Below are 26,836 nucleotides of genomic sequence, written 5' to 3'. Positions count from 1 at the left end.
TAGGATATGAGATTATACAATTGCATAGTTTTTTTTGGATTTCAAGGCAATTAATGGTGCATATGGTGCTGTGCGGTTGCATTTTCATAGACGAAAAGATGAGATTGTGGATTGCTACGAGAGTTGCATGCTTGAGTTTTCTTTTGTGTGTGTGAGAGAAGGAAAATGTTCATCTTGTGAGTTTACGGATATACTGTTAATTGGTTGGGTTGATGACTAAGAAACCCGTTGTGTTATGTCGGGGAATGCTTTTCTTTCTTTGCAATCTAAGTCTGCACGATGGTACTCGGCACAATCTGATCGTACCACTTGCTCCAGCAGCACAATCTCACGCTTATGAAAAAAGATTTGTTGCAAGATAAAGTTTTAAGAAGGCAATGATTTAATATTTAACTTCACACACTAAACCACTCTCTGCAACGAAGATCTTTTAAAAAAAGGAAATCATGCATTCTAAAAATCTATCAATAACTTCGCATTTCGATGAAATACTGCTTGAAAAATCCTTCTATGCAGCACCACCATCCAGCGTAAGAACCTTGCCATTAACCCACTCGCCCTCTTTGCTAACTAGGAAACCAACCACATTCGCCACATCCTGCGGGAACCCATTCCTGTGCAACGGCGACGCATGCGCGGCCATCTCCTGACGCTGCTCCGCTGTATACTGCAGCCCATTCGGAATATAATGATGCGAAACCTCATGAAACATATCCGTCACCGTACCTCCAGGGGCAACCGCATTAACCGTAATCTTCTTATCGCCGCAGTCCTTGGAGAAGATGCGGACAAAAGAGTCGATGGCACCCTTGGACCCAGAGTACAGCGAGTGCTTCGGCACGCTAAAGTCACGGGAGGTGTTTGAGGAAGTGAGAATGATGCGACCGCCCTCAGTCAAATGGCGGTATGCCTCGCGGGCGACGAAGAACTGGCCACGCGTGTTGAGGCTGAAGACGCGGTCGAATTCCTCTTCGGTGACATCTTTCAGGTGTCCGAAGCTCACGACTCCCGAGTTACTGACGGCGATGTCGAGGTGGCCAAAGTGCGCGACGGCTTCGTCAAAGAGGCGCACAATGTCTGCGACTTGGCGGATGTCGGCCTTGATAGCGATGGCGTCGCTGCCCAGGGCTTTGATCTCTGAGACTACTTTCTCGGCGTCTTTGGTCGAGTTGGCGTAGTTGACGACGACTTTGGCGCCCAGACGCCCTAGATGCGTGGCTACGGCTGCGCCGATGCCGCGGCCGGAGCCGGTGACGAGGGCGACTTTGCCGTCGAGGCGGCCGGGGATGTAGGTGGAGGGGATGCTGTCTACGTGTGGCATTTTGGAGATGGGGGTGATGATTGAAAATGGGGGAGAATGAGAGGTAGAGAATGGATCTCGAGATTAAGGTGCTTTTGGATGGTGTGTGACTGTGAAGTGGTAGAGTTTATGTATACTCTATATACTCTATGTGCTCTTGCTAGGCGATAGAGGCCGTATATGGATTATGAGGCGGTCCATTGTGTATACTTTCCAGCCTTGCTTACTTGCAGCATACCGCAGCAAAGGCACGTACACAAGTTCAGCATTGGTCCGACCTCCGATGTTTAGGTTTTGAGGGTCGTGGTTGTTGGGTGTGGTTGTTCCAGGGCCTCGAGTTCATGCGTCGGCACGGAACGATGGGTTTGTCCCGATCGGGGGTCGTCGGAACGAGCCAAGTCGTTCTGTGCAAGGCTCAATACCAGGGCTATCCTAGATCGGATTATGATCTTCGAATCGAATAAGCGCTAGATGGTAATAATGTTCCATAGAAGAACTATGATTTGGACTTGACAGCCACTTCGATTCGGAAAGCCAGTATGCGCTTCAATTCCAGAGATCTATGTGCCGGTGATCGGCACGCCTGATGGCATTCTCTCGGTGGATCTTTTCAGCCAATGGACCCGTCATGATGCCTATACTCTCCATAGAACTTCCAGAATCGTTTCTATTAAATGCCATCGAGAATGAATACCAAGAGGTTGAGTCAGTCAACCTCCAAAGCAATTGCTAGACCAAGTGGAGCGGCTCTCTCCTCAACGTAATTCAAACATACAATTCATACTCTACCAAAATGGTGTCGTACGCAGTTCTCGGTGCCACTGGCAACTGCGGCACTGCCCTTCTCGAGCTTCTCATCAAGAACACTGATGCCAAAGTCAAAGCCTACTGCCGCAACAAGGACAAGCTCTTTAGGCTAGTTCCAGAAGCCGCAAACAACCCCAGGGTCGAAGTCTACACTGGCAGCATTCTAGATGCCGATCTGCTCGGCAAGGCAATGTACGGCTGCAAAGCCGTCTTTCTTACAGCTACTACCAACGACAACGTGCCTGGATGTCACATCAGCCAAGACCTCGCGCACACCGTCATCAAAGCGCTAGAAAAGACAAAGGCCGAGGGAAGCCAGGCTCCACCAATGCCAAGACTGGTGTTGCTGTCCTCCGCTACCATCGATCCTTGGATCAGCCGAAAGAACCCTTGGGTCAACGCCATTGTTCGTCGATCTGCATGGCACGTGTACCGGGACTTGGAGCTCGCTGAAGAGTTCCTACGTCAGCACGAAGACTGGGTCAAGTGCGTTTATATCAAGCCAGGCGGCTTGTCGGTGGATGTGCAGAGGGGCCACAGGCTCACTTTGGACGATGAAGAATCGTTTGTTTCGTACCTCGATATTGCGGCTGGTATGATTGAAACGGCGGAGGACGACGAGGGCAAGTGGGATAACAAGAATGTTGGAGTTGTGAATGCTGGTGGCAAGGCCAAGTTTCCCAGGGGTACGCCAAAGTGCATTATCTGTGGATTGTTGTCGTATTATTTTCCTTTCTTGTACCCCTATTTGCCATCTGGTACGGGGCCTGCGTAGTTACACCATGTCGTTTTGGGTTTTCTTGTAGTGTATGTTTGGCTGCCAATAGTGTGAATAATGAATATCAAATTGAAATTATGTCTTGCGAATATGGTCGTATGCAGTTTTTGCAACAATGAAAAAAATGTCTCAAAGTCGTGTTTCACAAATATCATGAAAAGATACCAAGTGACAAGCAACTGTGTGAAGTGTGTCATCAAATATAATTCCTATCTTCTCTGCAGACGATTTAAATCCACTCATAGTCGGGAACGAGGTTTTTAGGATTTATAGACTTTTTCTTTGTATTTAGATGTACATATCTTCGAGATTTCTATATGTTATTTGCAGCCCTTCCCTATCAACCCATGGCTTTACTTCTCCATAGACAGTGTCCAACGCCTCGTTAATACGAAATGGAAATTCCTTACCCTCTCATCCAATGAACAGTGGTTTCGATTGCTCCGACTCCCGACTCCTGAAACTGGGTTCGGGCGAATGCTAAGTCAGCTCGGTTCTCGATATGTTCCGATGCCAAGCCTGCGATCGCAACAGGACTGTAGAGAACCAGCCGGTGTCCAACCGTCACAACTTGGAAGAAAATCCTACAAAAACGTACGGTTATGGATGCGATTTGAGAATTGTATTGAGTAAATAATCAAAAATTAACTGAGAAGAAATTCGTAGGGTAACACCATGCCTCACAAGACAGAAGTCAGACCAGCACCAGCAGGTAAAACATCGATCCCAGTCACCTTGAATCTGTAGCCCAATACTAACATGCTAGCTACAGATATCATCGAATGCCAAGCTGCAGCGTACGAATGGGCTGAGAGCTACGATAGCAAAGACTGGGACCGTCTTTCAAGATGCCTCGCACCGGAACTCTACGTAAGTGTTCCAATCCATATCTTATCTGCGAGTCAGCAACTGAAGTTATCCCAAGATTGACTACCGCACCGTAATGGGAATGATGTGGGAGAAAATGCCAGCCGCAGAGTTTCTCGGTATGGCGTCTAGCCCAAGGTTTCTCGGTAACGCTCGCATCAAGACACAACATTTCATGGGCCAGACAAAGTGGATCCAAAAGGAACCGGGCTACATTATCGGACACCATCAAATGCGTGTAGCGCATCAGAAGTATGAGGATGATGCGCTTACGCAGGTGCTATACAAGGGTCATGCGCATGGCAATGCTACTTTACATTATCGTCAGGTCGATGGCGAGTGGAGGTTTGCGGGCCTTGAACCTGGTATTAGGTGGTCGGAGGGAGACTACGGGAAGATTTTCGAACAGTGATAGTACCGCGGGAGCGGGAGTAGTATAATATGAATAGGACATATTTGGCCAGGCATTAGCGCGCTGTAGCATAAGGTTCCCATATTGTCTCAACAAATACATTAACCTGATATAGATTACTTAAGCTTAACGGGGTTTTCAGTGCAGTCCATATACAGTGAGTATTCCGATGTCGATAGTACCGTATCTCAAGCATGATCAGATCCTGGAGGATGTGACTTGTGTACATTTTGCATCGGTTGGAATTTACCGTCTTCAATTTCGTGAGGCAATACTTTGTGGCTTTTCCCAGGATTAGCCTTACAATACTCATGCATTTCTTACTATTCCCTTTGTGTTGGTTCAAACCCAGGGTGCGCAATGACCTTCTACCACGTGCATATGCAAAACATCTCGGAGAACGATCTGCTTGCGTACGCATGTACGTGTGTACATACGTGTAGCAAAATCTTCTCACTTACTCGTGAAAACTCCTGAGTCATGGTCAAAATGCGAAGGAGAGCGAAGCCTTCTGCTTACGAGGCAGTCTAATCCATACATCGGGCCGATTATGTGCATTTCTAGTAGTACCGACACGTCAGGAAGGCTAGAACAGTGCACCGAGAATTCGTACGCGAACAAATAAATCAGATGACCAATGGTATCTTTGGCATGCTCGCTAGTATCACTCGGATTTTATTGTGCTTATGCTAAGCCGCTAGGTGATGTCACTATCATGCAAGCTTGAACTAACGCGATTGCGATCCTCAGCTATTCAGCTGTTCTCCACTCTTTATCCACCTTCTTAGGGTACTCCAGATAACCAAGACCATGACTAACTCCCTGCTTACACTCTCACTATCGTTTCGACCAGCTTACGCATGTCATTGAGACCTTGTCCGCTGTCCATCTACATTTCCATAATCGCCGGGTCAACCCCTGCTTTGTAGCTTTGCGACAAATGCGATCAGCGAGCCGATCAACGGCAACGTCGCGCGAACTGCATGCCACCGAGACCACTCATCTAGAGACTTGTGCAGGACCTTGCTGGTCTCATGGTCCATCCAAGCTCCCTCAGCACCCCCACTCTTTTCCTTGCCCTTTCCTAGATTCGCAATCGATGCCTCAAGCGGAAAGATCATTACTCTTTCCCACCATGCTACCTGAAGCAATGTAACAAACGAGGCTACAAACGGCTTCCATTGTGAAGCTACATTTGGATCAGGGTGTCGCGAAAGCAGAGCGGCCGTTATGCCGAACATAAAGGCAAAGCTCGCGTTCAATGGCTCCAGCCAAGCCCCGCCACGTCGGGATGTCTCCAACAGCTGTGCGATGGCGCTTTTCGATGGGTTCAACTTAATGATCGGCACGACCCACAGGTTGAAGGACCATGCTATGCCTAAACAACATGTTAGATGGGTACAATTCGTTACCCTCCGTCCTATTGAGAGAAACATACCCGATACAATGAACAATGAGACGATCATGCCCCAATGTATGAAAGGTATGAGATAGAACGCTGTATCCAAGGCAGCCATTGTGAACGAGAATTCACGCCAGGGTATGCAGTATGAGTTGTAGCACAGGGTTGTAGTACTTTGCTAACTTGCTCAAAATTGGCTATGTGATGAGCACCAATAGCACTATGCAGAGGAAGGAATACTCCTAGAGGAATGATGATGCAAAGAATCGGAGACGTCAAGAGATAAGGAACAATTTTCGGACCCCTCCTTTCTCCTTGAAATACTATCAATCGCGGTCATATTGAATTGCTTGAATAGTACTCAGAAACCGTTTGAAAAAATTGCCTAGGTTGTTCTAGTGGCAAGCGGTAGAAAGTCAGGTGGATTGTTGCGCCGATCCACATTGTTCCGAAGTCCATTCGCGAGTGAGATTTCCTCCGAGGGCCGCAACCAGACCTACCGATGATCAAAATCGAATCGCATACACAGCATTCGAGCCGCAAATCAGGGCGATGTGATGAGAAAGGCTCCGCAGATGTTCGCTGTCTGATGCAAATAAGAGGCGTGACGACGACAGCTTGAGTTGGATAGTTGCATCACATCCAGTGTTAATCGACGCAGCTACTACTAGCATCCCCCGATAGTCACAAAACATATCCAATTCAAGATCAATTCATCCGAAAAATGGAGAACACTCTAGTTCAAGTCGCGCACGCCTGGGGTGTAACAGGCGCAGCACTTTTGTCAGGTGAGTATGCACATCACGTGCAAAGTGGATTCGCTGCGTAAATCTTTTTTGTGATGCGATTTAAACCATGGCGGAAAACGATCGAAAGAGAAAACTTGGAAAGACTAAACTAATGCGGGGTTTTGCTAGGCTTCATCGTGTGCTTCAGTCATGCCGGAGTGCCAACGCTCAGCATAGCTCCAGTCGACACGCTCGTGCATCAGTTCAAGACTATGTACAACATCGGAAAAGCGACATCGCCTCTGATTGCCATCACTGTCACTCTATGTAATGGCTACTCGGCCTATCGTGCTAGAAATGACACCGAGCTGATCGGCAATGTTGCATCACCGTTTGCCTTGTACGCAGCAGCAGCGTTCGTTGTACCTTTGATTGTCCCCTATACATTGCTGTATATGGAGCCCCAGGTTAACAAGAAATTGTTGACACTGGGGGGAATGGTCGAGCAGGGGACTCAAGCGAAGGATCTTGGGGTGAGCGATGAGGAGGTCCGAATCATATTGAAAAGGTGGAAGGGGATGAACTTTCTTCGAGCAGCACTTGTGGCTATTGGTGCTGCGCTCAGTGCTGTCGCTTCCTTCAGTTAGGGAAATTATACGCTGTGTTCTCGATTTCGGCGAGTGTTTGATCAAAGGAGTATGGAAATGGATAGAGCTATGCATATGTACTAGAGTGTCAGTTGGTATAGTTTGAATGAATTGATTTGTTGGGAATTCGAACTTTTCAACATGAAATGACCCCGTATAAACGTGATATTTCGATGAGTAGAGACCTGCCCTTTTCTTTGCATCCGCTTTTTTTCCGTAAGTATTTTGGATCCTGGATGTTTTTCTCTTTCTTTTAGTAAGCACATGGAGACATAAGGTTTCTCATAACAACTTGCCTATCCTTACATTAGACAAAACCAAGTATAACAACCTACCATCACACTTCTTGAGTACAAACTAAGTCCCAGCAGCGTAAGACTGTATGCTCAACTTACAATTTAGGAAATCATTATCACGAAGTCATAGGTCGAAAGTATCCCGCGAAACATCTTGGAAGAAATTACTTCATATGGTACGTTCTGTCTAACTCGATCTAAAAAAAAAACTCTGGTATCAAGAAAATGCTCAGCCGAAATCTAACCAAAGACTTAACATCAAGCACTGGCGCGTGTGACAGGGTACTGAACCTGCCGCATCGCACCCGCCGTTGATTGCTCATTACCAATCAGAAACCATTTTTTCTGACCAGCGCGAACCTGGAAACCCACTTTCCCATCACCCGCAAGTTTTCGAAGAACTTCGTCGATGAACGGCTCCAACGCTAACGTGCGCGTAGTCTCGTCCACCGAGTTTCCGTAGATATTTTCGACAATGTCGCGAACGACTGGTCGGTTCTGTCCATAGTCGCGGAGATTGCGCAACGCCCTAATGACTTGCTTCTCTCTCCTGTATTTTGACGACAATTCTCGATTGATCTTCATGTTCAGATCATCGATAGTAACGCCGTGGGCGGGGTGGCCAGCTCGACATTTCTGATCCATCATCTTGTGCAGACTGGACATGAATATGCCCAAGTCTTCTACCGCGCTTGTTCCGGTGCCGAGGATGTTGTCTCCAGTGAACATGGAGTTCTCTTCCTTGAGTATGAAGCACATGTGATCTTCTGAGTGTCCCGGGCAGTGCAGTGCCACAACAGTAGCACCCTCGACACAAAATTCTTGCCCTTCGTGGATATCTTGTTGTCCTGGATCGGGATCGTTCTTATAGATGTGGTCTTTGAGGTGCGGGTACATTCTGATAAGGTCCGGTACACCACCGGAGTGGTCGCCATGCCAATGTGTTATCAGAACATACTTGATGCTGATGTTCCGGGACTCAAGGGTTGATGCAAGCAGTTTCGCATACTCAGGCTCTCCTCCAGACGTATCAATTAATATGCGAGAAGATCCAATGCCCACTAAGAAAGTGTTGGTGCCTTGGAAGGTGAACTTTCCCGGATTTTGCCCCCGCACTCGTAAAACCCTTTCCGTCACTTGCTCCACATCAGGTATAGGGTCTAGATTTGCGGTCTGGCCCTTCAGATAGTCCTCAAAAGCGCAAATGTTGAGCGATTTGTTGATCTGCTTGTAGCCCCCTTTATCGTCCGTCATGGCTGAACTGGTCTAGATGATGATGAATATATGATGTTCGAAATGAGCGCAAGAGGATTGGAATATAAAGATGTTTGAGGAGAGGGTTATATGAGTGAGAGTATGTATGCACTCTGCTCTGAAGTACAGACATCTATCTCTTCTCCACGGTATCCTTTAAATCAGAGGAAATAGTTATCGTCATAATGCTAATTTTCCACCACATTCTATATATCAAACCGAATTAATTCCCATTGGTTCGCATTACATACCACTAGTTCGCGATGCGCATTGGAAACAAGGAGGAATCACAGATCGCGGGAGTTTGTAACGAGTATTCCGAAACATTGCCATCACATTTTGCATCGCTTGTCTCGGCTCGACTTTCTGTAGAACGCGTTGGTGTGGGATTCGGGTTGATGACGGGGGCCTAAGATCGCCAGAAGCTCACTCGGTGGAATAGTACGGCACGTATCCCAATCCGGATCATTCCGAATGTTCCGTGGCGCAGAACCCGACAACGTGGTCGACACTTTCCAAATTCATTATCGGAGATCTCTGGGTAGTTCTTCCGAGCAATGATCTCCTATGTCACGTGTATCGTAGTTGTGCTCGAGTCCGTTCTGACTAAGCAAGCTTAACTGGACATCGGTGGAGTCGCTCGATAGTGTGGTATAGCCCACGGGTCTTGCGTGTATACGCATACCAGAAGCGGTTGAATGTACTGAGGTTGCTATAGACCGAGGTTGGTTGGCATTTTTGAAACAAGATGGATTGAATACATATATCTCTAGTTACCATACTCAGAATTCCTCACTCCAAAACCACCATCATTTCCTAGTCTTTTGTGTTTTCATGGCTTTGGAATAGACTCTTGTTACTTTCTAGAAACTCTTTATAGGGATCTGCGTCATCATGGAGGTTGTATATTTCAGTAACGAGTTCCCTAAAGATGATCTTTCGGAGATATTCAGACACTTGCACAACCAAAGCAAGACCATTGAGCACGAAGTTCTAGCCCGTTTCCTCAGAGACGCAACAAGAGCCGTCAAGAATGAGATTGAAAAACTTCCATCAAATTTGAAAAACCAGATCCCTACCTTCGAAACTCTCATCTCTTGGGTAGAGAAGAAGGAGCTCCGCGAGGGGGAACTATGTGGCGCAGTCGATGGAGTTCTGCTGATACTCGTTCAACTCGCAGTTTACATATTGTAAGTTCTTTCAAAAGAAAAACTCTAGTCTCTCACTGACTCTCACAGTAATGCTGAAAACAGCAATGAGTCAACATTCTCGCACGATGAAAAGCATCTCACGGGCTTGGGTGTCGGCTTGCTTTCGGCAACCGCGGTTGCTCTAGCTCGAGACATTTCCGAAGTAGCTTTCTACGGTGTACAGGCGATCACAATCGCCTTCCGCATGGGAGTCCATGTACAGGGCGTCTCGCATTATCTAGAAGCTCGAGACCCAACTGAACCCCCAAAGACATGGGCTTATGTGGTCCATAACGTTGATCCTCAGGAGACGAAGAAAGAGCTTGAAGCATACCATGAAGCAGTCCCCAGTTCGGATACCAGCCGTATTTTCATTAGCGCCATTAGTCGAACATCTGTAACAATCAGTGGCCCGCCTTCAAAACTTGAAAATCTCTTCAAGAAAGCCACAGCATTCAGAGATGCCAAGTCCATTGCACTACCCGTTTATGGAGGTCTCTGCCATGCCCCCCACGTCTACGACTCTCATGACATAGAGAATATTGTTCAAGACGTTGTCACTTCATCAGATCGATTTGTTTCGCAAAACGAACCAACATTCCCACTTTTCTCAACAAGCTCCGGTACTCCATACACAGTATCCAGTCCCGGGGAACTGATCAAGAGCGTTGTAGCAGAGCTCTTGACAAAAGCTATTGAGTGGGACAAAGTCATTGCACAGGAGGTCGACTATGCCAAGCAGAACAACCGAACTCAAATCAGGCTCTCTTGCTTTGGAAACTCTATTCCATTGAACGATTTGCGTTCTGAGTTGCAAAAGGCTTCCAGAGATACTTCCATATCCTTAAACAATTACATGTCGGCACTTCTCAAGGATGCTACTGAGAGTAAAGCCCCCCGAGGTCCAGCACAATCCAAACTCGCCATTGTGGGAATGTCTTGCAGACTTCCAGGCGGATCAACGGACACCGAGAAATTTTGGGAAGTGCTCGAAGCAGGGCTTGATGTGTCACGCCAGATACCTGCAGACCGATTCGACATCAACACGCACTATGACCCTGAAGGCAAGGATCTCAACAAGACGATGACCCAATACGGATGTTTCATCGACGAACCGGGCATGTTCGACCCGAGTTTCTTCAACATGTCACCTCGAGAGGCAATGGCTGTTGATCCTCAAATGCGACTCTCGCTTGTAACTGCGTACGAGGCATTGGAACGGGCAGGCTATGTCGCCAACAGGACCCAGTCAACCAAGCTTCAGCGCATCGGAACATACTACGGCCAAGCAGCTGACGATTACCGCGAGGTCAACCAAGGACAGGAAGTCGGAACGTATTATATTCCAGGAGGATGCCGTGCTTTTGGACCTGGTCGCATCAACTACTTCTTTAAATTCGCCGGCCCTAGCTACAGCATTGATACTGCCTGCTCATCAGGACTTGCGGCCATCGAAGTAAGTAGACGATTTCGCGTGTCGTTGACAAAATCGTACTGACAATCCTTCAGGTTGCTTGCCAAGCTCTCTGGAGTGGTGAGGTTGACACTGCTGTAGCAGGTGGAGTCAACATCCTCACAAACCCTGATGGTTTTACTGGTCTCTGCAAGGGCCATTTCCTAACCAAGGGCCACAACGCCTGCAAGACTTGGGACGCCAGTGCTGATGGCTACTGCCGCGCGGATGGCGTGGGATCAGTCGTCATCAAGAGACTCGAAGATGCACAGGCTGATAAGGATAATATTCTTGGTGTTATCCTTGCTGCAGGCACCAACCACTCAGCAGAGGCTGTCTCTATCACCCATCCGCATGCAGGACACCAAGCCTATTTGTCGCGACAGATCATCAGGCAAGCTGGTGTTGATCCACTAGATGTTTCATATGTGGAACTCCATGGTACCGGCACTCAAGCTGGTGATTTTGAGGAGATGAAGGGTGTTCTAGACGTGTATGCTCCAAACACCTTCCCTAGCCGCAGGGCTGATCAGAAGCTCCACATTGGAAGCGTCAAGTCGAATGTCGGCCACGGAGAATCAGTGGCTGGAACAACAGCACTTATCAAGGTCTTGTTGATGCTGCAGAAGAATGCCATTCCCCCACACATTGGCATCAAGACCGAAGTCAACCCACGCCTGCCAAAGGATCTGGATCAGCGAAATGTCGCAATCCCGTTCTCGATGACCGAATGGAAGAGCGATGGCAAGAAGAAGCGTATCGCAGCTGTTAACAACTTCGGAGCTGCCGGAGGCAACACCATGATGCTTTTGGAGGAAGCGCCCCCAGTCGTCGTGGTACGCGAGAAGGAGACCAGGCCAACGCACGTCATTGCAGTGTCTGCAAAGACCAAGACCTCCTTGCGCAACAACATCAACCGCCTGCTTGTATATCTCGACAGAAACCCAGATGTCTTCATTTCGGATCTCGCCTATACTACGACTGCGCGCAAGTACCACCACTCGTACAGGGTCGCAGTTAGTGCTACGGATCTTGCCTCAGTGAAGAAGCAAATGTCAACGCAGCTTAACAAGGTCGACTCATTGAAGCCTTTGAACAAGACCAACCCACCATCAGTGGCATTCGTTTTCACTGGTCAGGGAGCCTCTTACCAGTCGATGGATCTCGAACTGTACCACGAAGCCCCAGTCTTCCGAGAGCACATCCAATACCTCGACAGACTTGCTCAAGCCCAAGGCTTTCCTTCTTTCATCCCAGCCTTGGATGGCTCTCACCCACGCGATCACGAGCATCCTCCTGTCATCACTCAACTGGCACTGGTCTGTCTTGAGGTTGCTCTGGCCCACTACTGGGCCTCATTGGGCGTCAAGCCTGATGTTGTCATGGGACACTCCCTTGGCGAGTATGCAGCTATGCATGTTGCTGGAGTCATCAGTGCCAACGATGCCATCTACATGGTTGGCTCTCGGGCTTTGATGCTCCAGAAATCATGCACACCACGTAGCCACTGCATGATGGCCGTACGCGCGTCTCTCGACTCTATCACCGGCGCGTCGAATGGCAAGCCACACACTGTTGCCTGTATCAACGGCCCTACCGACACTGTTCTTAGTGGTACCAAGGAACAGATGGATGACATTGCTGTAGATCTCGAAGCAGCTGGGTTCCGCTGCATCAAGCTCAACGTGGCGTTTGCATTCCACTCTGAGCAGGTCGACCCGATCCTCGATGAGTTCGAAGCGATTAGCAAGAGCGGTGTCGTTTTCCACGAGCCCAAGCTGCCTGTTGTCTCACCCCTTCTCGGTAAGGTCGTGTTTGACGGACGGTCGCTTAACGCTAGCTACGTGCGAAACGCTACACGGGAGACGGTTGACTTCCTATCTGCTGCGAAGAACGCTTGTGATGTGTCAATCATAAATGAAGAGACTGTTTTCATGGAGATGGGACCTCACCCCGTCTGTGTCGGTTTCATCAAGTCCATCTTCCCATCGACAAAGACCGCTGTCCCATCCATTCGCCGTGGAGACAACAACTGGAAGACCATCTCTGAGAGCGCAGCAGCTATCCATCTCGATGGCGTTGATGTGGACTGGAATGAGCTCCACCGTCCTTTTGCAGATGCAGTGCGTCTTCTTGATCTTCCGACATATGCTTGGGACGAGAAGAACTACTGGATTCAGTACAATGGCGATTGGTGCTTGACCAAGGGCAACACCTTCTACGACAAGAAGGTCGAAGCGGCAGAGCCTGCAGCTGGTAATACCAAGAAATACGAGTCTTTGAGCTCCTTGGTACAGAACATCATTTCAGTCGATGTTAATGGAGACCAGGGCACTGTGGTCATGCAGTCGGACTTGATGCAGAAAGACTTTTTGGCTGCTGCCCATGGACACTCCATGAACAACTGTGGTGTTGTTACATCAGTAAGTTAAAGTTTAATACTTTCCGGTACATCACTCGCTAACAGTCTTGCAGTCTATCCATGCCGATATTGCATTCACTTTGGGAGAGTATCTTTACCGCAAGTTCTACCCAAAGACAAAGAGAGTGGATATGAACATGAGCAACCTGCATGTAACCAGTGCCTTGATTGCCAAGAAGCACTCCATGGACACTCCCCAGTCCATCCAGGTCACTGCCAGCACCAACGACATCAAGAGCGGTACTCTCAACTTGACATGGCAAAATGTCGAAGAAGACGGAAGCCTGTCGGAGCCGTTCGCAACCGCCAACCTCGAGTATGGCAACGCAGACGAGTGGCTGTCGAGCTGGAGTCCCATGGCGCATCTAGTCCAGCACCGTATCGAGTCCTTGGAGCAGCTCGCAGCCGAGGGCAAGGCCAACCGCTTCTCTCGCAACATGGCCTACACTCTCTTCGCAAAGAACCTTGTCGACTACGCCGACAAGTACCGCGGCATGCAGTCCGTCGTCATGAACGATCTCGAAGCCTTCGCCGAAGTGAAGCTCAGCGACAAGGTCGACAACGGAACCTACACCGTCCCACCCTACTTCATCGACAGCGTCGCCCATATCGCCGGCTTCATCATGAACTGCTCTGACACCATCGACACGACAAACAACTACTGCGTCACCTCCGGCTGGAAAACCATGCGCTTCGCCGAGCCCCTTACCCCCGGCGCACGATACCGCTCCTACGTCAAAATGATCCCAACCAAGGACGACCCCTCCGTCTATCTGGGCGACGTCTTCATCCTCAGCGCATCCGACAACTCCATCGTCGGCATGGTGGGAGGCATCCACTTCCGCCGCTTCCCCCGCGTCCTCCTCAACCGCTTCTTCACCGCGCCCCAACCCTCCAAGAGCGGCGCTCAACCCGCCAAATCCAGTCCAGCACCCGCCGCCCCTATCAAGCCTGCTGCAGCACCCAAGGTCCAAGCAGTCCCCGCAGCTCCTGTCGTATCCGTCGCTCCTAAAGAAGACGACACCCAGTCCTCTGCCAGCGACACTTCCGACCGCGATACCCCCTCCGAAGCCTCCGTCAACACATCTGCCACCAGCGTCGATGTGCCCCGCGCCGCCAACAGCACCGTCGACAAAGCTATCGATCTTATCGCTAAGGAAACTGGTATCGACACTGCTGAGTTGACTGACGATGCAGAATTCGCAAATTTGGGTATTGATAGTTTGATGTCGCTGGTGCTGTCTGAGAAGTTCCAGAATGAACTGAATGTCAAGGTTAATGGAAGTTTGTTTTTGGATTACCCCACCATTGGGGATTTGAGGGAGTGGTTGGAGAAGTACTATGGGTGAGGGATGTTCCGGGTAATGTTTTCCTCAAATTGTCTGTTTTTCCCTTTCTTCTTTTTTGTTTATTAGACGGTTTGCGTGGTTTTTTGGTTGAATCTTTTGTTTGTTTTGCATTTATTTCCAAGTTGGGGTTTTCCTTGTTAGATTGTGTGATTTGTAAATAGTTAGTTGGGTAATGCGAAGATTTCTTTAGACTTGACTTGGTCACTGGCTATTGTGGAGAACATTGGGACTACGCTCCGTCAACTAACTTATTAAGAGGATATTGACAACAAAGTTTTGAAACATATCACACGCCTATTCTGTTAGTAGTACTGCACATACCACTCTGAAGAAGTGAGCTTTGTTGACGAATTCCAAATTCAGGTTTTACTTCTTAGAGTCAAGCATATACTTCGCCTGCCTCTCATACTTCGCTAGCCGCATCAGCGCTTCCTCACCTTCGCGAAGAATGGTTTTCTTGATTTCCTCGTTTCTAGGGGTAAATTTGACTTTGAAAGGCTGAGGACGCCAATTTGATCCGTTTCTACCTTTTGTTAGTATCGTCTCTAGATCCAATTGCCTCTTCATGAAGCCCTTACGTATAGCTGAAAATATCAACCGGTATCTCTTTCCCCGTCTTCTCATCGGTAGCAGGCTCGACGCGATAGGCCCAAAGCAAGCGCGCAACACTGAGATGCGTGCCCTGCTCAGCAAGGGCCTGACCAGCACAACTCCTTCTCCCCCATCCAAACGTCATGTATCCCTTCTCTCCCGGAAACGGTCGTCGATCTTCCGTGTCGAGGAACCTTTTCGGGTTGAACTGATCAGGGTCTGGAAATTCGTGCTCGTTGTGATGAATAGCCCATACATTTCCTTGTATCCAAGTTCCCTTGGGTATGTAGTAGCCGTTCCAGTAGTCATCTTGGGTCGGTGCGTGAGGTTTTCCTCCGACAACGGCTACTGAGCGCCAGCGAAAAACTTCTTTGGCAAAGGCGCGGACATAGGGCAATTCGTCGTCGAGCGAAGGACTTCTCGAGTAGCCTACCACGCGATCGAGTTCGTCCCAGGCAGGCTTCAATGTCTCGGGGAAGGCGCGCATAGCCATTATAGCTGTGATGAGAGTACTACTGGAGGTATCGGCGCCTGCGCCAAAAAGATTGGAGACAAGACTGGAGACTTCACCGCGGCTAAGCTTGTGTTGTGGTGCTTCGCGAAAGAGGAACTTTGCGTAGTTTTCGTCTGGAGCATCCTGTGCTTCTTCGGCTAGGGTATAGAAGAAGTTCTCACGACCGTACTTCGTCTTGCTAGACTGTTTCACGTTGCGTAACCAGGGTGCGATACTACGGGGAAGCTTTACTAGCCCTAAAATTATATTAGAGATTTTTTAAAGGAAGGCAGGAATACTTACAAGGAAATGTCTCGATGATCCGTGGCCAGTCTTTTGCCACAACAGCGAGGTGAGCGGCATGTTGCATCTGAGCTATGACTTCCGTGATCAATGTATCTTGACTATTGGAGATACGTCGTCCGAATCCAACAATAGAGACAACGCTCGCCGCATAGCGTTCGAAATGTGAAGCAAATAGCTCGGGTGTTTTCAGGAGATCATATACCACCACTTTATTCTCGTCGTCTTGAAATTTTCGGTATTGTTGAACCTTTGATAGTCAGTATTGGCCAAGTCACCATGTGAACGACGCACTTGTTGTATTCCAACGCCATGATGTGTGATTTTGCGCAGGACACGGAATCTCTCTCGCTGCTCGTTGGTGTACGTGTATTTGTGTATGAGATTGTCTTGTCCATTCATCAGCTCACCAAACATGAGCATATGTGGTCTAGAGTTGTAGATATTGGAGCGTTTGACAAGGATCTCATCTGCAGCCCATGCATCGTTAATCCAGATTGTTGGTCGTCTACAATTGATCAACTGTGTTTTCACGTAAGGTCGCAGTGAGCACTTACCGTCCAATCCAGAATGTAATCACTGGGGATTTGCAGTCTTTTGAGAGCTGTTCCAGCATGTACCAAGGTTTCTCTTTCGGTAGACTGAGAGTGTTTCCGACTATTGGCCAGGGTAATGGGCCAGGTGGCTGTTGCTTTGTTAGTTTCGAGTGCATCAAGTTATGAGATTGATAGCATAAGATGTTACCATCTTTTTTCTTAAATACAGCATGCGACTATAGTCAACAATTATGGCAGTGATTCCCAACACAACTATGCAGGCGGGCAACAAGCCCAACGGCTCGAGAAAGAACCAGACTCTTTGTTTAGCAGAATCCATGATAAAAGTTTAGGCATGTGTTTGCCCTGTGCGAGTAAGCTGAAGTGCGTCTAGGACACAAGATATATATTGCGGGGGTGTGGATATGGGGCTCTATTACTCCTCACTCCCGCTTGGCACTTTGGTGGGGCAGCATTAAGTTCCACAAGTTTATTTGCACCATCTTATCAAAAGACGTGACAGTGCTCAGCACGAACAGTACACTACTCAGGGATATTCCAAGTATGCGTTAAGTACGGCCTTTTTTGACGAGGGGGTGCTTGCATACTTCCAAACGGAAGTAGGCGGGATTGGAGACACTCGGCACGTGACTAGATCTCTTCACACAGGACTTCAAGATAAGAGTTCCCAGTGCATCTTGAGATGGTTTCGTGCTTGTAAGTTCATCAGTGTTTTCTTCTTCGTAGAGCACTGTTAGAATAAGAGTTTGTTCGCTCACTGTCAGTTGCCTTCTTGTACGTTCTTGTTGTTCACCCACGGCTCGCATCGGTATTTCTTCACCATTGACATTTGAGCTATATTGTAGTCCAGCGAGGTTCAGATATTGTTCTGTGTCTATTCGGGCTATATCAAACAACCTACCAAAGAGCCAAAAGCAGCTACGCGTTACCTTCATTCTACACTACACAGTACCTGACTCGATGACGTGAGGCATCCTTCCGGCTACGCGTCTGCTTCAGGCTAGCGTCGATCGTTGGTTGATGCGACGTGGATGGCCTGGCGCGCTTGCGCAATAACAATTTCGGGTTCAGACGTCGCTCAAGCATGCCGCGTAAACCTCGTATCCTTCCTGCACGACGGCATCAACAGTTGTTGCCAGTATGAGTGCCTTGGAGATATCTAGCGAAGTATGCGACGTCCCAAATGGCACCCATGGCACAAAGCGTAAGTATCCACCTACGCTATGCAATGCAATGCACGACACACAGTCCAGGCCAAGCACTGACATTGCCACTGGCGATAGGTCGCCGGAGTTCGACTGTGCTTAACCCAAGGAGTTATGTCAAAGAGAAGCTTTGGACACAAGCTCCAGTATTTACGGGTAGCACAAACTTTGAGCCACTTGCAGACGCGAAGAACATATTGATCACTGGTGGCGCCGGCTTCATGTACGTCGCATCGAAACCACTGGAAGCGCGACCTGTGCGTCTTTTCGAACCTGTCGCGAGCGCAAGACTGATGTGGACACAGAGCCTGCTGGTTCGTACGCCATATAGTCCTTACGTACCCCCACTATAATGTGGTTTCCTTGGACAGATTGGATTACTGCGCAACACTCAACAACACGCGCATTCTCGATGGCCGACCGAACTTCACATTCGAGCAAGGTGACATCACCTCGCCCGCTACTGTGAAGCGTGTGCTCCGTAGGCACAAAATCGACACCATTGTCCATTTTGCGGCGCAATCGCATGTTGACCTCAGCTTTGGCAACTCGTACGAGTTCACGCACACAAATGTTTATGGAACACATGTGTTGCTTGAGAGAGCAAGGGAACATGGTGTCAATAAATTCATACACATCTCGACAGACGAAGTATATGGTGATGTGCCTGTTGGTGCAGCGGACCTGAGCGAAACGAGCATATTGGCACCCACAAATCCATACTCGGCCAGCAAAGCGGCGGCGGAGATGATGGTCAGCGCATACCGGAGCAGCTTCAAGCTGCCCCTAATTACAGTCCGGGCGAATAACGTATACGGGCCACATCAATTTCCCGAGAGTAGGTGACGTTTCCACCCCGAAAATGACGCGCAGGTCTGATAGAGATGTAGAAATTATACCCAAATTCATCATGCTCCTACAGCGAAAGCGGAAGCTTCTCCTCCACGGCGACGGCTCACCAACGCGGCGTTATCTCTACGCAGGCGATATTGTAGATGCTCTGGACACCATTTTGCACAAGGGTGACATTGGGCAAATTTACAACATTGCCTCCAAGGACGAGATATCGAATACGGAGATCTGCTATCTTCTCCTCGATAATTTCGGCATCCCGCGAGATACGAAAAGCGAATTAACACAATGGATTCAGTATACCGAAGATCGCCCCTTCAACGACCAGCGGTACGCAACAGATGGTTCGAAACTTGCTGCGCTGGGATGGCAGCCCAAGACAAGCTTCGATGAAGGCCTCCGGATTACTGTGGATTGGTATCGTAGATTTGGCGAAGTGTGGTGGGGCGATATCAGCCGGGTTCTGACGTCTTTTCCCGTGGTAACAGGAAATGAAATCAGGACAAAGGAGGAGCACGAAGACTTACCATCGTCTGACGGTGAGGGGACGCACGAAGAAGATAGTGCAGTATGGACAATCTAGCAGACGTTCTGGTTGGGCATTGGGCGTTAGGCGATGACGGGCGACGAAACAAAGGCCGTGTTATGTGTAGTAGAAGATGGTTGCGACAAGAAGCAGCATTTAGATACCCCGATCAAGGAGATAAAACATACTACTAATTCGCGATTAGTTTTTCTCTTGCTCTATTTTTGAGCACATATCTGCTTTGTTTTCGGTCTGAATGTGCATGTCCACCGGGGCCTTGCGTGAGTGGCACGACCAGGGTGGCCGTAGCAATATGCAGGGACCAGAAAGTTATGGGCCCAAGCAGCCCAACCCTTCAAAGCGAAAACCGCGAGGCTCTCAGTGGCGTTCGTCTGCATTGGCAATTCAAAGGCACAATGTTCTCAATTATTTACCAAGGAGCAGGCATCGTCATCGTATGATCGGCGTTGCCCGCGAATGTCCGCGTACACTGCCACAACCAGAGCGGTGGCGTACCTGAACTCCGCCTTCTAGGTAGCGTCAGCTTCTGGGCGCTTGAATGGATTGAAACACCAGACGCCCCGGCCTACCGTCGCTCAAACACCCCTCATCTCCCGTGCAGCCTGTGTATATATACACATATAGAATCAACGTCGCCTCTTATTTCTCAATTGCAACGCCTCGCTATCCCGTCGTCACCTTAGAGCGCGACATCTGTTGTTGGCGCAATCGATAAGACGCACCCCACAATTAACTAGCTGCCTTTCCCGATCCATTCACCCCTACAACGACCCAACACCCATCCTCGATCCAACCTCCACCTCGCCCGTACAAACACCGTCTTTACACTTTCCACTAATACCCTCGTATTCAAATCAAACGTCTCCGCTTTCTAATACATCATCATGGGCTTGTTTGGCAAGAAAAAAGACAAGGGTGGTGAGGCTGAAGACAGCAACCGCTCCGCCCTTTTCGGCAGCCGCAAGGGAAAAGAGAGCCCAGCAGCTCAAAACCCATATGCCGCCCCTCCCGCAAACGACCCCTATGCCCAGCCGCCTCCCTCATACTCTGGCGGCCAGGACAGCTCTTTCCGACAAGAGAAGACGCCAGCGGTAACGGGACCTGGTCAGTCCTATGGACAACGACCTGCTGGCTATGGTGCTCAAGGAGGTGGCTATGGCGCACAGTCAGGATATGGAAACGACCAATATGGAGGCGGTCCACCCCAGCGTCCTGGTGGTTACGGCGGACTCGGCAGAACTGCCTCGAACGGCACCATGGCCACCGATGCCGGCCGTAACGAGCTTTTCGGTAATGCCGCCCAACGACAACAAGGACGCCCACAGCAAGAATCGGGCGGTTATGGACAGAGTGGTGCCTATGGTGACAGCCAGAGCGGCGGATACGGCGGTGGTGCTGCCGGGGGCTACGGCTCTACCCCTGGCGGCTATGGCACCTACGAGGACCGCCAATTGACGGCTGAAGAACAGGAAGAGGTCAGTTTCCCAGAATCACTCACTCACAATACGTGCGCTGACTTTGTGCCTTGAATACTATAGGAAGATATTAATGCCACGAAACAAGAGATCAAGTTCATCAAGCAGCAGGATGTTTCTAGCACAAGAAACGCTCTGCGTCTGGCTGAACAGGCTTTGGAGACTGGTCGAGGAACTCTGTCCACCATGGCAGCACAAGGAGAGCGTATCCATAAGTACGGAAATACCAACAATATTCTTGTGCAGCAACTAACATGGTCGTAGCACCGAACGCAATCTTGATCTTGCTTCTATCCAAAGTGATAGGGCTTCAGGACAGACTAAGGAGCTGGCTCGTGAGTACCTGATCTAGTCTGAACCCCCTTCAATATCGATACTGATTTGTTCTAGGAATCAACGCAAGCATGTTCTCCATTGTACCCAACCCCTTCACCGGTAACTCCAAACGCGAGAAGGAAATGCAACGAGCCATGGACCAACACACCCGCGACCGTGAGACCCGCGAGGCAACAAATAAGGCTGCCTGGGAATCAGCTGCACGTGCAAACCAAGCACAGCGCGGAATTCAAGGTGCTGGTGCTGGGATCGGAGGCAACAAGGCTTCGCTTGCCCAGCGATCAAAGTACCAAATGGAGCCCGACTCTGAAGACGACGAGATGGAGAATGAGATTGAGAACAACTTGGGTACGTGCTTTTCTGCCGTTCCATGCACATACATACGTATGATGGAAATAGAAGTGCTAACGTGAAATGTAAACAGATCAACTACACATTGCAGCCAAGAGCTTGAACCAGCTGGGTCGCGCAATGGGTACTGAAGCCGATAAGCAGAATGAGCACATTACTCGCATTACAGGCAAGACGGATAATGTCGATGACAAGATTGCGAGGAACAGGCTCAAGCTGGATCGTATCCATTAAACTTTGCTGTTTCAACTCGTGTCGATTATCCTCGAAAGTACATGTCCTGGGCTGCGCACATGTTAGATAGTGGAAACGATTTCTCTCTTTTCCCCTACTTTGGAACAGAGCAAAACAGAAGAATGGAGAAATGGTAGAAATGAATTGCATCTTGGTGTTTGGTCCTGACAATCTGTTCACCCAGTTTGCAAACTGACATTTGTAACAAAAATGTCTTTATTGGGCATTTACTCGTCATTAACCTTGAGCATCATAAACTAAACATAACGTCCGAGATCCATTTCCCCCCGCCCCTTATCAATCCTCTCTCTCTCATTCAAGCACCAACTTATAACTCGCCACCTCAAACGCCCTAACTTCAATCTCAACACCCGTCTCCATTGCCTCCGCATCCCCCCCAGTCCTCAGCGAACAAATCCTCAGCGCCTCACCATTCTCCTCTTCATCCTCCAGCGCATTCACCTTGACAACCTTTGTCACATTCAAATTGCCCCAGGTCAAAACACCTTTACTCTTGCCACCAAGCGCATCGTAAATGCGGAGAATAACGCTGTGGCCCTTCTTAACTGGCAACTCACCCCTGGATACATCCTCGTCGTCTTCACCGCGCTTAATGGTATCGAGAACGAGGTTTGGAGCGTTGTAAATGTGGAATGGATTGAGGAGGCTGGTGTCGTGATTATCCTGCGTGGTACCTACAATCTTGAGGGGGTTGTTGAATTCAAACGCTTTTCGAATGGTGCGGTGGTCCAGCGGGCCTTCGTGGGGGAACATGGCGTAGCGCGTCTTGTGGTTGCCCATGTCTGCGTGGGCATCGGGAGCTTTGGGGGCGCGGAGCAGCGAGAGACGCATTACGTTGCCTGCGGTTGCGAAGCCGTACTTGTTGTCGTTGAGGATGGAGACGCCGTAGGTGGCTTCGGAGAGGTCGGCCCATTTGTGGCAGCAGACTTCGAATTTGGCCATGTCCCACGAGGTGTTGTAGTGTGTGGGTCTGCGCACGATACCGAATTGCGTCTCGTAGCTGGCCTCGGTGTTGACAATGTCGACGGGGAATTCCACCTTGAGGAACTTCATCGTCTCGTGCCATTCGATTTCGGCGTCGAATTCAATGGCTGATGGAGTGGCACCAGCGGCTGGCAGAGACATTGTTGTCTTGATCCACGACTTCTCTGAGATCTTGGTTTCGACTTCCAGGCTCACACGGTGAACGCTATTTTCTGTGATAGTGACTTTGCTGGGCTTGAGCTCCTGGCGTGATTTCAAATGGTAGACTTCTACATCCCAAGCCTGCCAGTAGAGTGGCTTGTCGTCAAAGATGACAAGCTGACCGGCTTTGGCGCCCTTTGGAATGAGCTCACGCTTAGCTTGAATATCGAAGAGTGAGGTGATAGCGCCATCTGTAACCTCTACCTCAAACTGGGAGTTACGCATCTGGTAGACGTTGGGACGAATCTCTTCAATGAATGCCTTGGATGGAGGGATACGGGAAACCATAGGAGCAATCTCCAAGGCTCCAAAGCCCTTGTCCGATCCGTTGCTGTAGGCGAGGCCATATCTGGTCTCTTCTCGACCGTACACGGATTGGCGTGCCTCAGCAGGAAGTTTGATAACCTCACAGCGATTCCATGGCAGAGTGTTGATGGCCATGAGCTTGGTGTTTTCGTTCAAGGTGGTCTGGTCGCCAAAGCCCAGCTCAGCCAGCGCGTCAGAAAGCAGTTTCTCTCCGGTAGCGAAAACCGACGCATAAATCTACAACAATCAGCAATGTCTTGTGGAGATGTTATAGGCAACGACTTACGCGGTCAGAATCATCATAACACATCTCAATCGAACTTCCAGGCAGACAATCGTGGAACTGACATAACAGCACATTCTCCCACATGTCATCAATCTCCTTCTTCGGATACTTGTATGAGCTCTTCTTTCCGAAGCCATTCTTGATAGTTGCCAAGGTTGCAAGGTATTCGATATCCCTAAGCATAATCTCAGACTTTCTGTTGTTGCGTTTGTTGTTTGCCTGGGTGGTGTATGTTCCACGGTGGAGCTCAAAGTATAGCTCGCCGTACCATGTTACCAGCTCGTCACCACTGGCCACCTTCTTTTCCAGACGGTCGAAAAAGTCATCGGCAGAGTCACCGAGCTTGATGCGAGGCAGCAGTCCGGTAGTGTCGCTTATACCACGGCAACGCCTGAGCTTCTCCAAGTGCTGCCATGTTGGGCCACCACCTCCGTCTCCCTTTCCGAAAACAAGCAGCGAGGTTTTGTCCTGATCAAGAGACTTGTGTTGTGTAACGCTGCGTTTGACATCACCAAAATTGGCTTCGCATGTGTATGTTTCGCAGGGCGGCATGTGGCAGATGACTTGGCTGTTGTCGAGTGAAACCCAGTTGAAAGTGGTGTGGGGAAAGTTGTTGATATTGTTCCAGCTGAGCTTTTGTGTCAGGAAACGAGTCATTCCTGAGATGCGGCAGATTTGCGGAAGCTGTGAGGAGTACCCGAAAGTATCTGGCAGCCAAAAAGTGCGACAACGCTGGCCAAATTTGCTTTCAAAGTAACGCTGGCCGTACAAGAACTGCCTGATTAGCGATTCTCCACCGGGTAGGTTAGTATCGTGTTCGACCCAGCTACCGCCAATCGGCTGGAAGCTACCCTCCTTGACCTTCTTCTTGACACGATCAAATGTGGATGGGTAGTATTGCTCCAACCATTTGTACTGTTGAGCCTGTGAGCAGCAGAAGCGCAACTCGGGATACCGGTCAATGAGATCACACTGGTTCGACCAGGAGCGGTTGACTTTGCGCTTAGTCTCATCAAAAGGCCACAACCAACATGTGTCGATATGGCAGTACCCAATACCATGGACAATAGCTTCTTGGTCGCCTTGGTATACTTTGTGTGAATCGACATTCTTTCCGACGTACTCGGCAGCAATCTTGCGTGCTGCCTTGATACTTTCCCGACTTCCATCGCCAGCAATGAAAGTATCCATGATGCGATTACAGACCTGCTGGGCATCGTGGATTTGGGTTGAATCTGAAGGGAACTCACGGGCGGCATCTGATATTTCCCAGAAGTCAAAGTAGAGCCCTCTGGCGTCTAGACTCACAGCCTGGACCTCGGCAGTGTGGAGGGTATAGTACCTGTCGGGCTTTGGTGGTTGGATAGAGTCGCCACCAGGTGCGTTACCGAACATGCCGTTACAGGCCATCTCAATGTAGAAGGTATGCTCCTTGCCGTCTCGAAACGCCTTAGGCAGTATCCATTGTGTACGCTCACCTCCGCCCGTCAAGCCATGCACGGTACGTCCATCTTCGGTCCAGATCAAGCCCTCGTTGTTCGCGTCCCAGACGAACTCGAGATGTTCCTTTTCCAGCAAGTAGTCGGGAAGGGTGAGCTGGACCTTGAACCAGTGCGTCGACCAACTGGGGCCAAAGGATTCGCCGACCTTTGTCGGATGGAACGCGTGTGATGTCGCCTCATCGAACAGAGGACGCGAGAGGTCTGGAGGGGAGTATACAGATAGCTTGATCCACTCGGGACCTGACGCGACGGCTTCGGTGAGCTTGCTATATCACGTATAAGCATACGATGCCTAGGCCTATAGGCTGTGGTCATGGCTACTACAGCTCCGAGGGCTTACCCTATCAGACTCTGTTCTCGGTATTGGCCGCCATCGAAAAACTGCCTCAAGCGGCTCTCGTAGATGCTGTGAATCTGTTTGCCGACCGGACCATCGGATAACTTCGGGTAGTCGTTGGCTACCGTTACTGGTATAATACGATGTGATTCTCCGCCCATGGTTGATGGGATAAGCTGTCAAATATGGAGCTTCCTGCGTGGGTTGAAGAAGAGATGAAGGGTTAGTGTATCAGCTGAGAGCTGCTAGAAGAGTACAAGAGCTTTGTGTACCTTGCATGAGCTGCATGTTGGGGGAGCTCAGCTTTCCCCGCATCTTGGCGGCCAATGGTCCATGCTTCTACTCCCGTACGTAGTATCCACTACTACCCGCTCTCCCGCACGCCTCCATGCACGTGATCAACTTGGATATATTTTGGAAATATTGCCACACCTACGCTCCAAATGTGAAGAGATTCAGATTAGCATGCTGAAGTGACTGTTTGATCTTTCTTCAACGATACCATAATCCTTGAAAAACACCATGAGGGATGGGTAGCTGTTGCAACTAAAGAGCCATTCTTGTATTCTAACCTAGGAAGAGGTGAAAGTCATGTACTGTACTTGTCTGGATTGCATCTAAGACAGAAGAACACCATATCTCTATCATCCCAACTATCTTACTCACTAATATCTAAACACAGAGTGGAGTCGAACCACAATCAATATTCGGTAATACTCATAATCCTACTGAGTGCATTTAACAACGCTCCAAGTCCCAGCTACTACTCGCAAGTGTCAAGAACACTGTCGACCTACGAGATATGGTATAAGTATAAGCAGACCAACAAAGAAGAGACAATATGTTATCGCATACTCAACTACAGTACGAAAGTCAAACTCGAAATCATCTACACACTACACAACTACTTTCCTACATACACCCAAGTTCCTCTTCTCAACCCTCCATCAACTCCCACATCATTTCTCTGCTACACATCTTCAACCGTAAAACCCATGACCAGCGCCCCTTTCCAAAGAATTAGTCTTGTTCTCCGCCGCCGTGTTACACGCCTTTACTGCGTCTCCTCTTTCCAAAAAAGTTTGAAGAGCAAGTGTGAGATTCAGTCATGGGGCCAGAGGGTATTCGGATAGACATGGTACGGTGTGTAGACTTTTTTATATATACTGGACGAGTGGTATTTTGGTAAGACTGATGTGTAAGAACGCGAGGTAGATGGTACTGGTGGCACGATAGAGGTGTAGTTTGCTTGCACGTGATAGCATGCGCATGGAGAATTGTCGTGGTTGGGATGGTGGCCGCGGAGCTGTGTCTGCATGGTGTGATTACATACTACTCGCCCCACGTGCC

General features: G+C 49.2%; 11 protein-coding genes across 11 annotated transcripts; 6 read left to right on the top strand and 5 right to left on the bottom strand.

The window, feature by feature from the left end:
• Positions 1-508: 508 nt before the first annotated feature.
• On the bottom strand, positions 509-1,321 carry COCCADRAFT_105268 (uncharacterized protein; the record flags this gene model as incomplete). Its single annotated transcript, XM_007717592.1, has 1 exon — positions 509-1,321. One exon carries the CDS (start codon positions 1,319-1,321, stop codon positions 509-511), a length of 813 nt encoding a protein of 270 aa, XP_007715782.1.
• A 772-nt stretch (positions 1,322-2,093) lies between these two features.
• COCCADRAFT_105242 (uncharacterized protein) lies at positions 2,094-2,882 on the top strand (the record flags this gene model as incomplete). The annotated part of the gene is made up of 1 exon (XM_007717591.1): positions 2,094-2,882. The coding sequence occupies one exon, from the start codon at positions 2,094-2,096 to the stop codon at positions 2,880-2,882; it is 789 nt and encodes a 262-aa protein (XP_007715781.1).
• Positions 2,883-3,560: 678 nt separating this feature from the next.
• On the top strand, positions 3,561-4,164 carry COCCADRAFT_39775 (uncharacterized protein; the record flags this gene model as incomplete). The annotated part of the gene is made up of 3 exons (XM_007717590.1): positions 3,561-3,597; positions 3,658-3,755; positions 3,811-4,164. 3 exons carry the CDS (start codon positions 3,561-3,563, stop codon positions 4,162-4,164), a joined length of 489 nt encoding a protein of 162 aa, XP_007715780.1.
• Positions 4,165-5,075: 911 nt separating this feature from the next.
• Positions 5,076-5,681, bottom strand: COCCADRAFT_39774 (uncharacterized protein; the record flags this gene model as incomplete). Its single annotated transcript, XM_007717589.1, has 2 exons — positions 5,076-5,542; positions 5,603-5,681. The coding sequence occupies 2 exons, from the start codon at positions 5,679-5,681 to the stop codon at positions 5,076-5,078; spliced, it is 546 nt and encodes a 181-aa protein (XP_007715779.1).
• A 609-nt stretch (positions 5,682-6,290) lies between these two features.
• Positions 6,291-6,941, top strand: COCCADRAFT_7944 (uncharacterized protein; the record flags this gene model as incomplete). Its single annotated transcript, XM_007717577.1, has 2 exons — positions 6,291-6,354; positions 6,484-6,941. The coding sequence occupies 2 exons, from the start codon at positions 6,291-6,293 to the stop codon at positions 6,939-6,941; spliced, it is 522 nt and encodes a 173-aa protein (XP_007715767.1).
• A 554-nt stretch (positions 6,942-7,495) lies between these two features.
• COCCADRAFT_39772 (uncharacterized protein) lies at positions 7,496-8,491 on the bottom strand (the record flags this gene model as incomplete). The annotated part of the gene is made up of 1 exon (XM_007717588.1): positions 7,496-8,491. The coding sequence occupies one exon, from the start codon at positions 8,489-8,491 to the stop codon at positions 7,496-7,498; it is 996 nt and encodes a 331-aa protein (XP_007715778.1).
• An 894-nt stretch (positions 8,492-9,385) lies between these two features.
• On the top strand, positions 9,386-14,905 carry COCCADRAFT_7942 (uncharacterized protein; the record flags this gene model as incomplete). The annotated part of the gene is made up of 4 exons (XM_007717576.1): positions 9,386-9,681; positions 9,730-11,137; positions 11,191-13,557; positions 13,610-14,905. 4 exons carry the CDS (start codon positions 9,386-9,388, stop codon positions 14,903-14,905), a joined length of 5,367 nt encoding a protein of 1,788 aa, XP_007715766.1.
• Positions 14,906-15,271: 366 nt separating this feature from the next.
• COCCADRAFT_105282 (uncharacterized protein) lies at positions 15,272-17,168 on the bottom strand (the record flags this gene model as incomplete). Its single annotated transcript, XM_007717587.1, has 6 exons — positions 15,272-15,428; positions 15,484-16,246; positions 16,293-16,542; positions 16,587-16,800; positions 16,850-16,977; positions 17,037-17,168. 6 exons carry the CDS (start codon positions 17,166-17,168, stop codon positions 15,272-15,274), a joined length of 1,644 nt encoding a protein of 547 aa, XP_007715777.1.
• Positions 17,169-17,989: 821 nt separating this feature from the next.
• Positions 17,990-19,489, top strand: COCCADRAFT_39769 (uncharacterized protein; the record flags this gene model as incomplete). The annotated part of the gene is made up of 4 exons (XM_007717586.1): positions 17,990-18,053; positions 18,133-18,277; positions 18,360-18,892; positions 18,945-19,489. The coding sequence occupies 4 exons, from the start codon at positions 17,990-17,992 to the stop codon at positions 19,487-19,489; spliced, it is 1,287 nt and encodes a 428-aa protein (XP_007715776.1).
• An 848-nt stretch (positions 19,490-20,337) lies between these two features.
• Positions 20,338-21,849, top strand: COCCADRAFT_29084 (uncharacterized protein; the record flags this gene model as incomplete). Its single annotated transcript, XM_007717583.1, has 5 exons — positions 20,338-20,928; positions 20,992-21,143; positions 21,193-21,263; positions 21,319-21,612; positions 21,689-21,849. 5 exons carry the CDS (start codon positions 20,338-20,340, stop codon positions 21,847-21,849), a joined length of 1,269 nt encoding a protein of 422 aa, XP_007715773.1.
• A 312-nt stretch (positions 21,850-22,161) lies between these two features.
• On the bottom strand, positions 22,162-25,647 carry COCCADRAFT_29083 (glycoside hydrolase family 38 protein; the record flags this gene model as incomplete). Its single annotated transcript, XM_007717582.1, has 3 exons — positions 22,162-23,598; positions 23,648-25,415; positions 25,490-25,647. 3 exons carry the CDS (start codon positions 25,645-25,647, stop codon positions 22,162-22,164), a joined length of 3,363 nt encoding a protein of 1,120 aa, XP_007715772.1.
• Between the last annotated feature and the right edge of the window lie 1,189 nt (positions 25,648-26,836).

This window comes from Bipolaris zeicola (assembly GCF_000523435.1).
Source record: "Bipolaris zeicola 26-R-13 unplaced genomic scaffold scaffold_186, whole genome shotgun sequence".
NCBI lineage: Eukaryota > Fungi > Ascomycota > Dothideomycetes > Pleosporales > Pleosporaceae > Bipolaris > Bipolaris zeicola.
The sequence above is the reverse complement of the archived record's forward strand: the minus strand, read 5'-3'. Positions and strand labels throughout refer to the sequence as shown.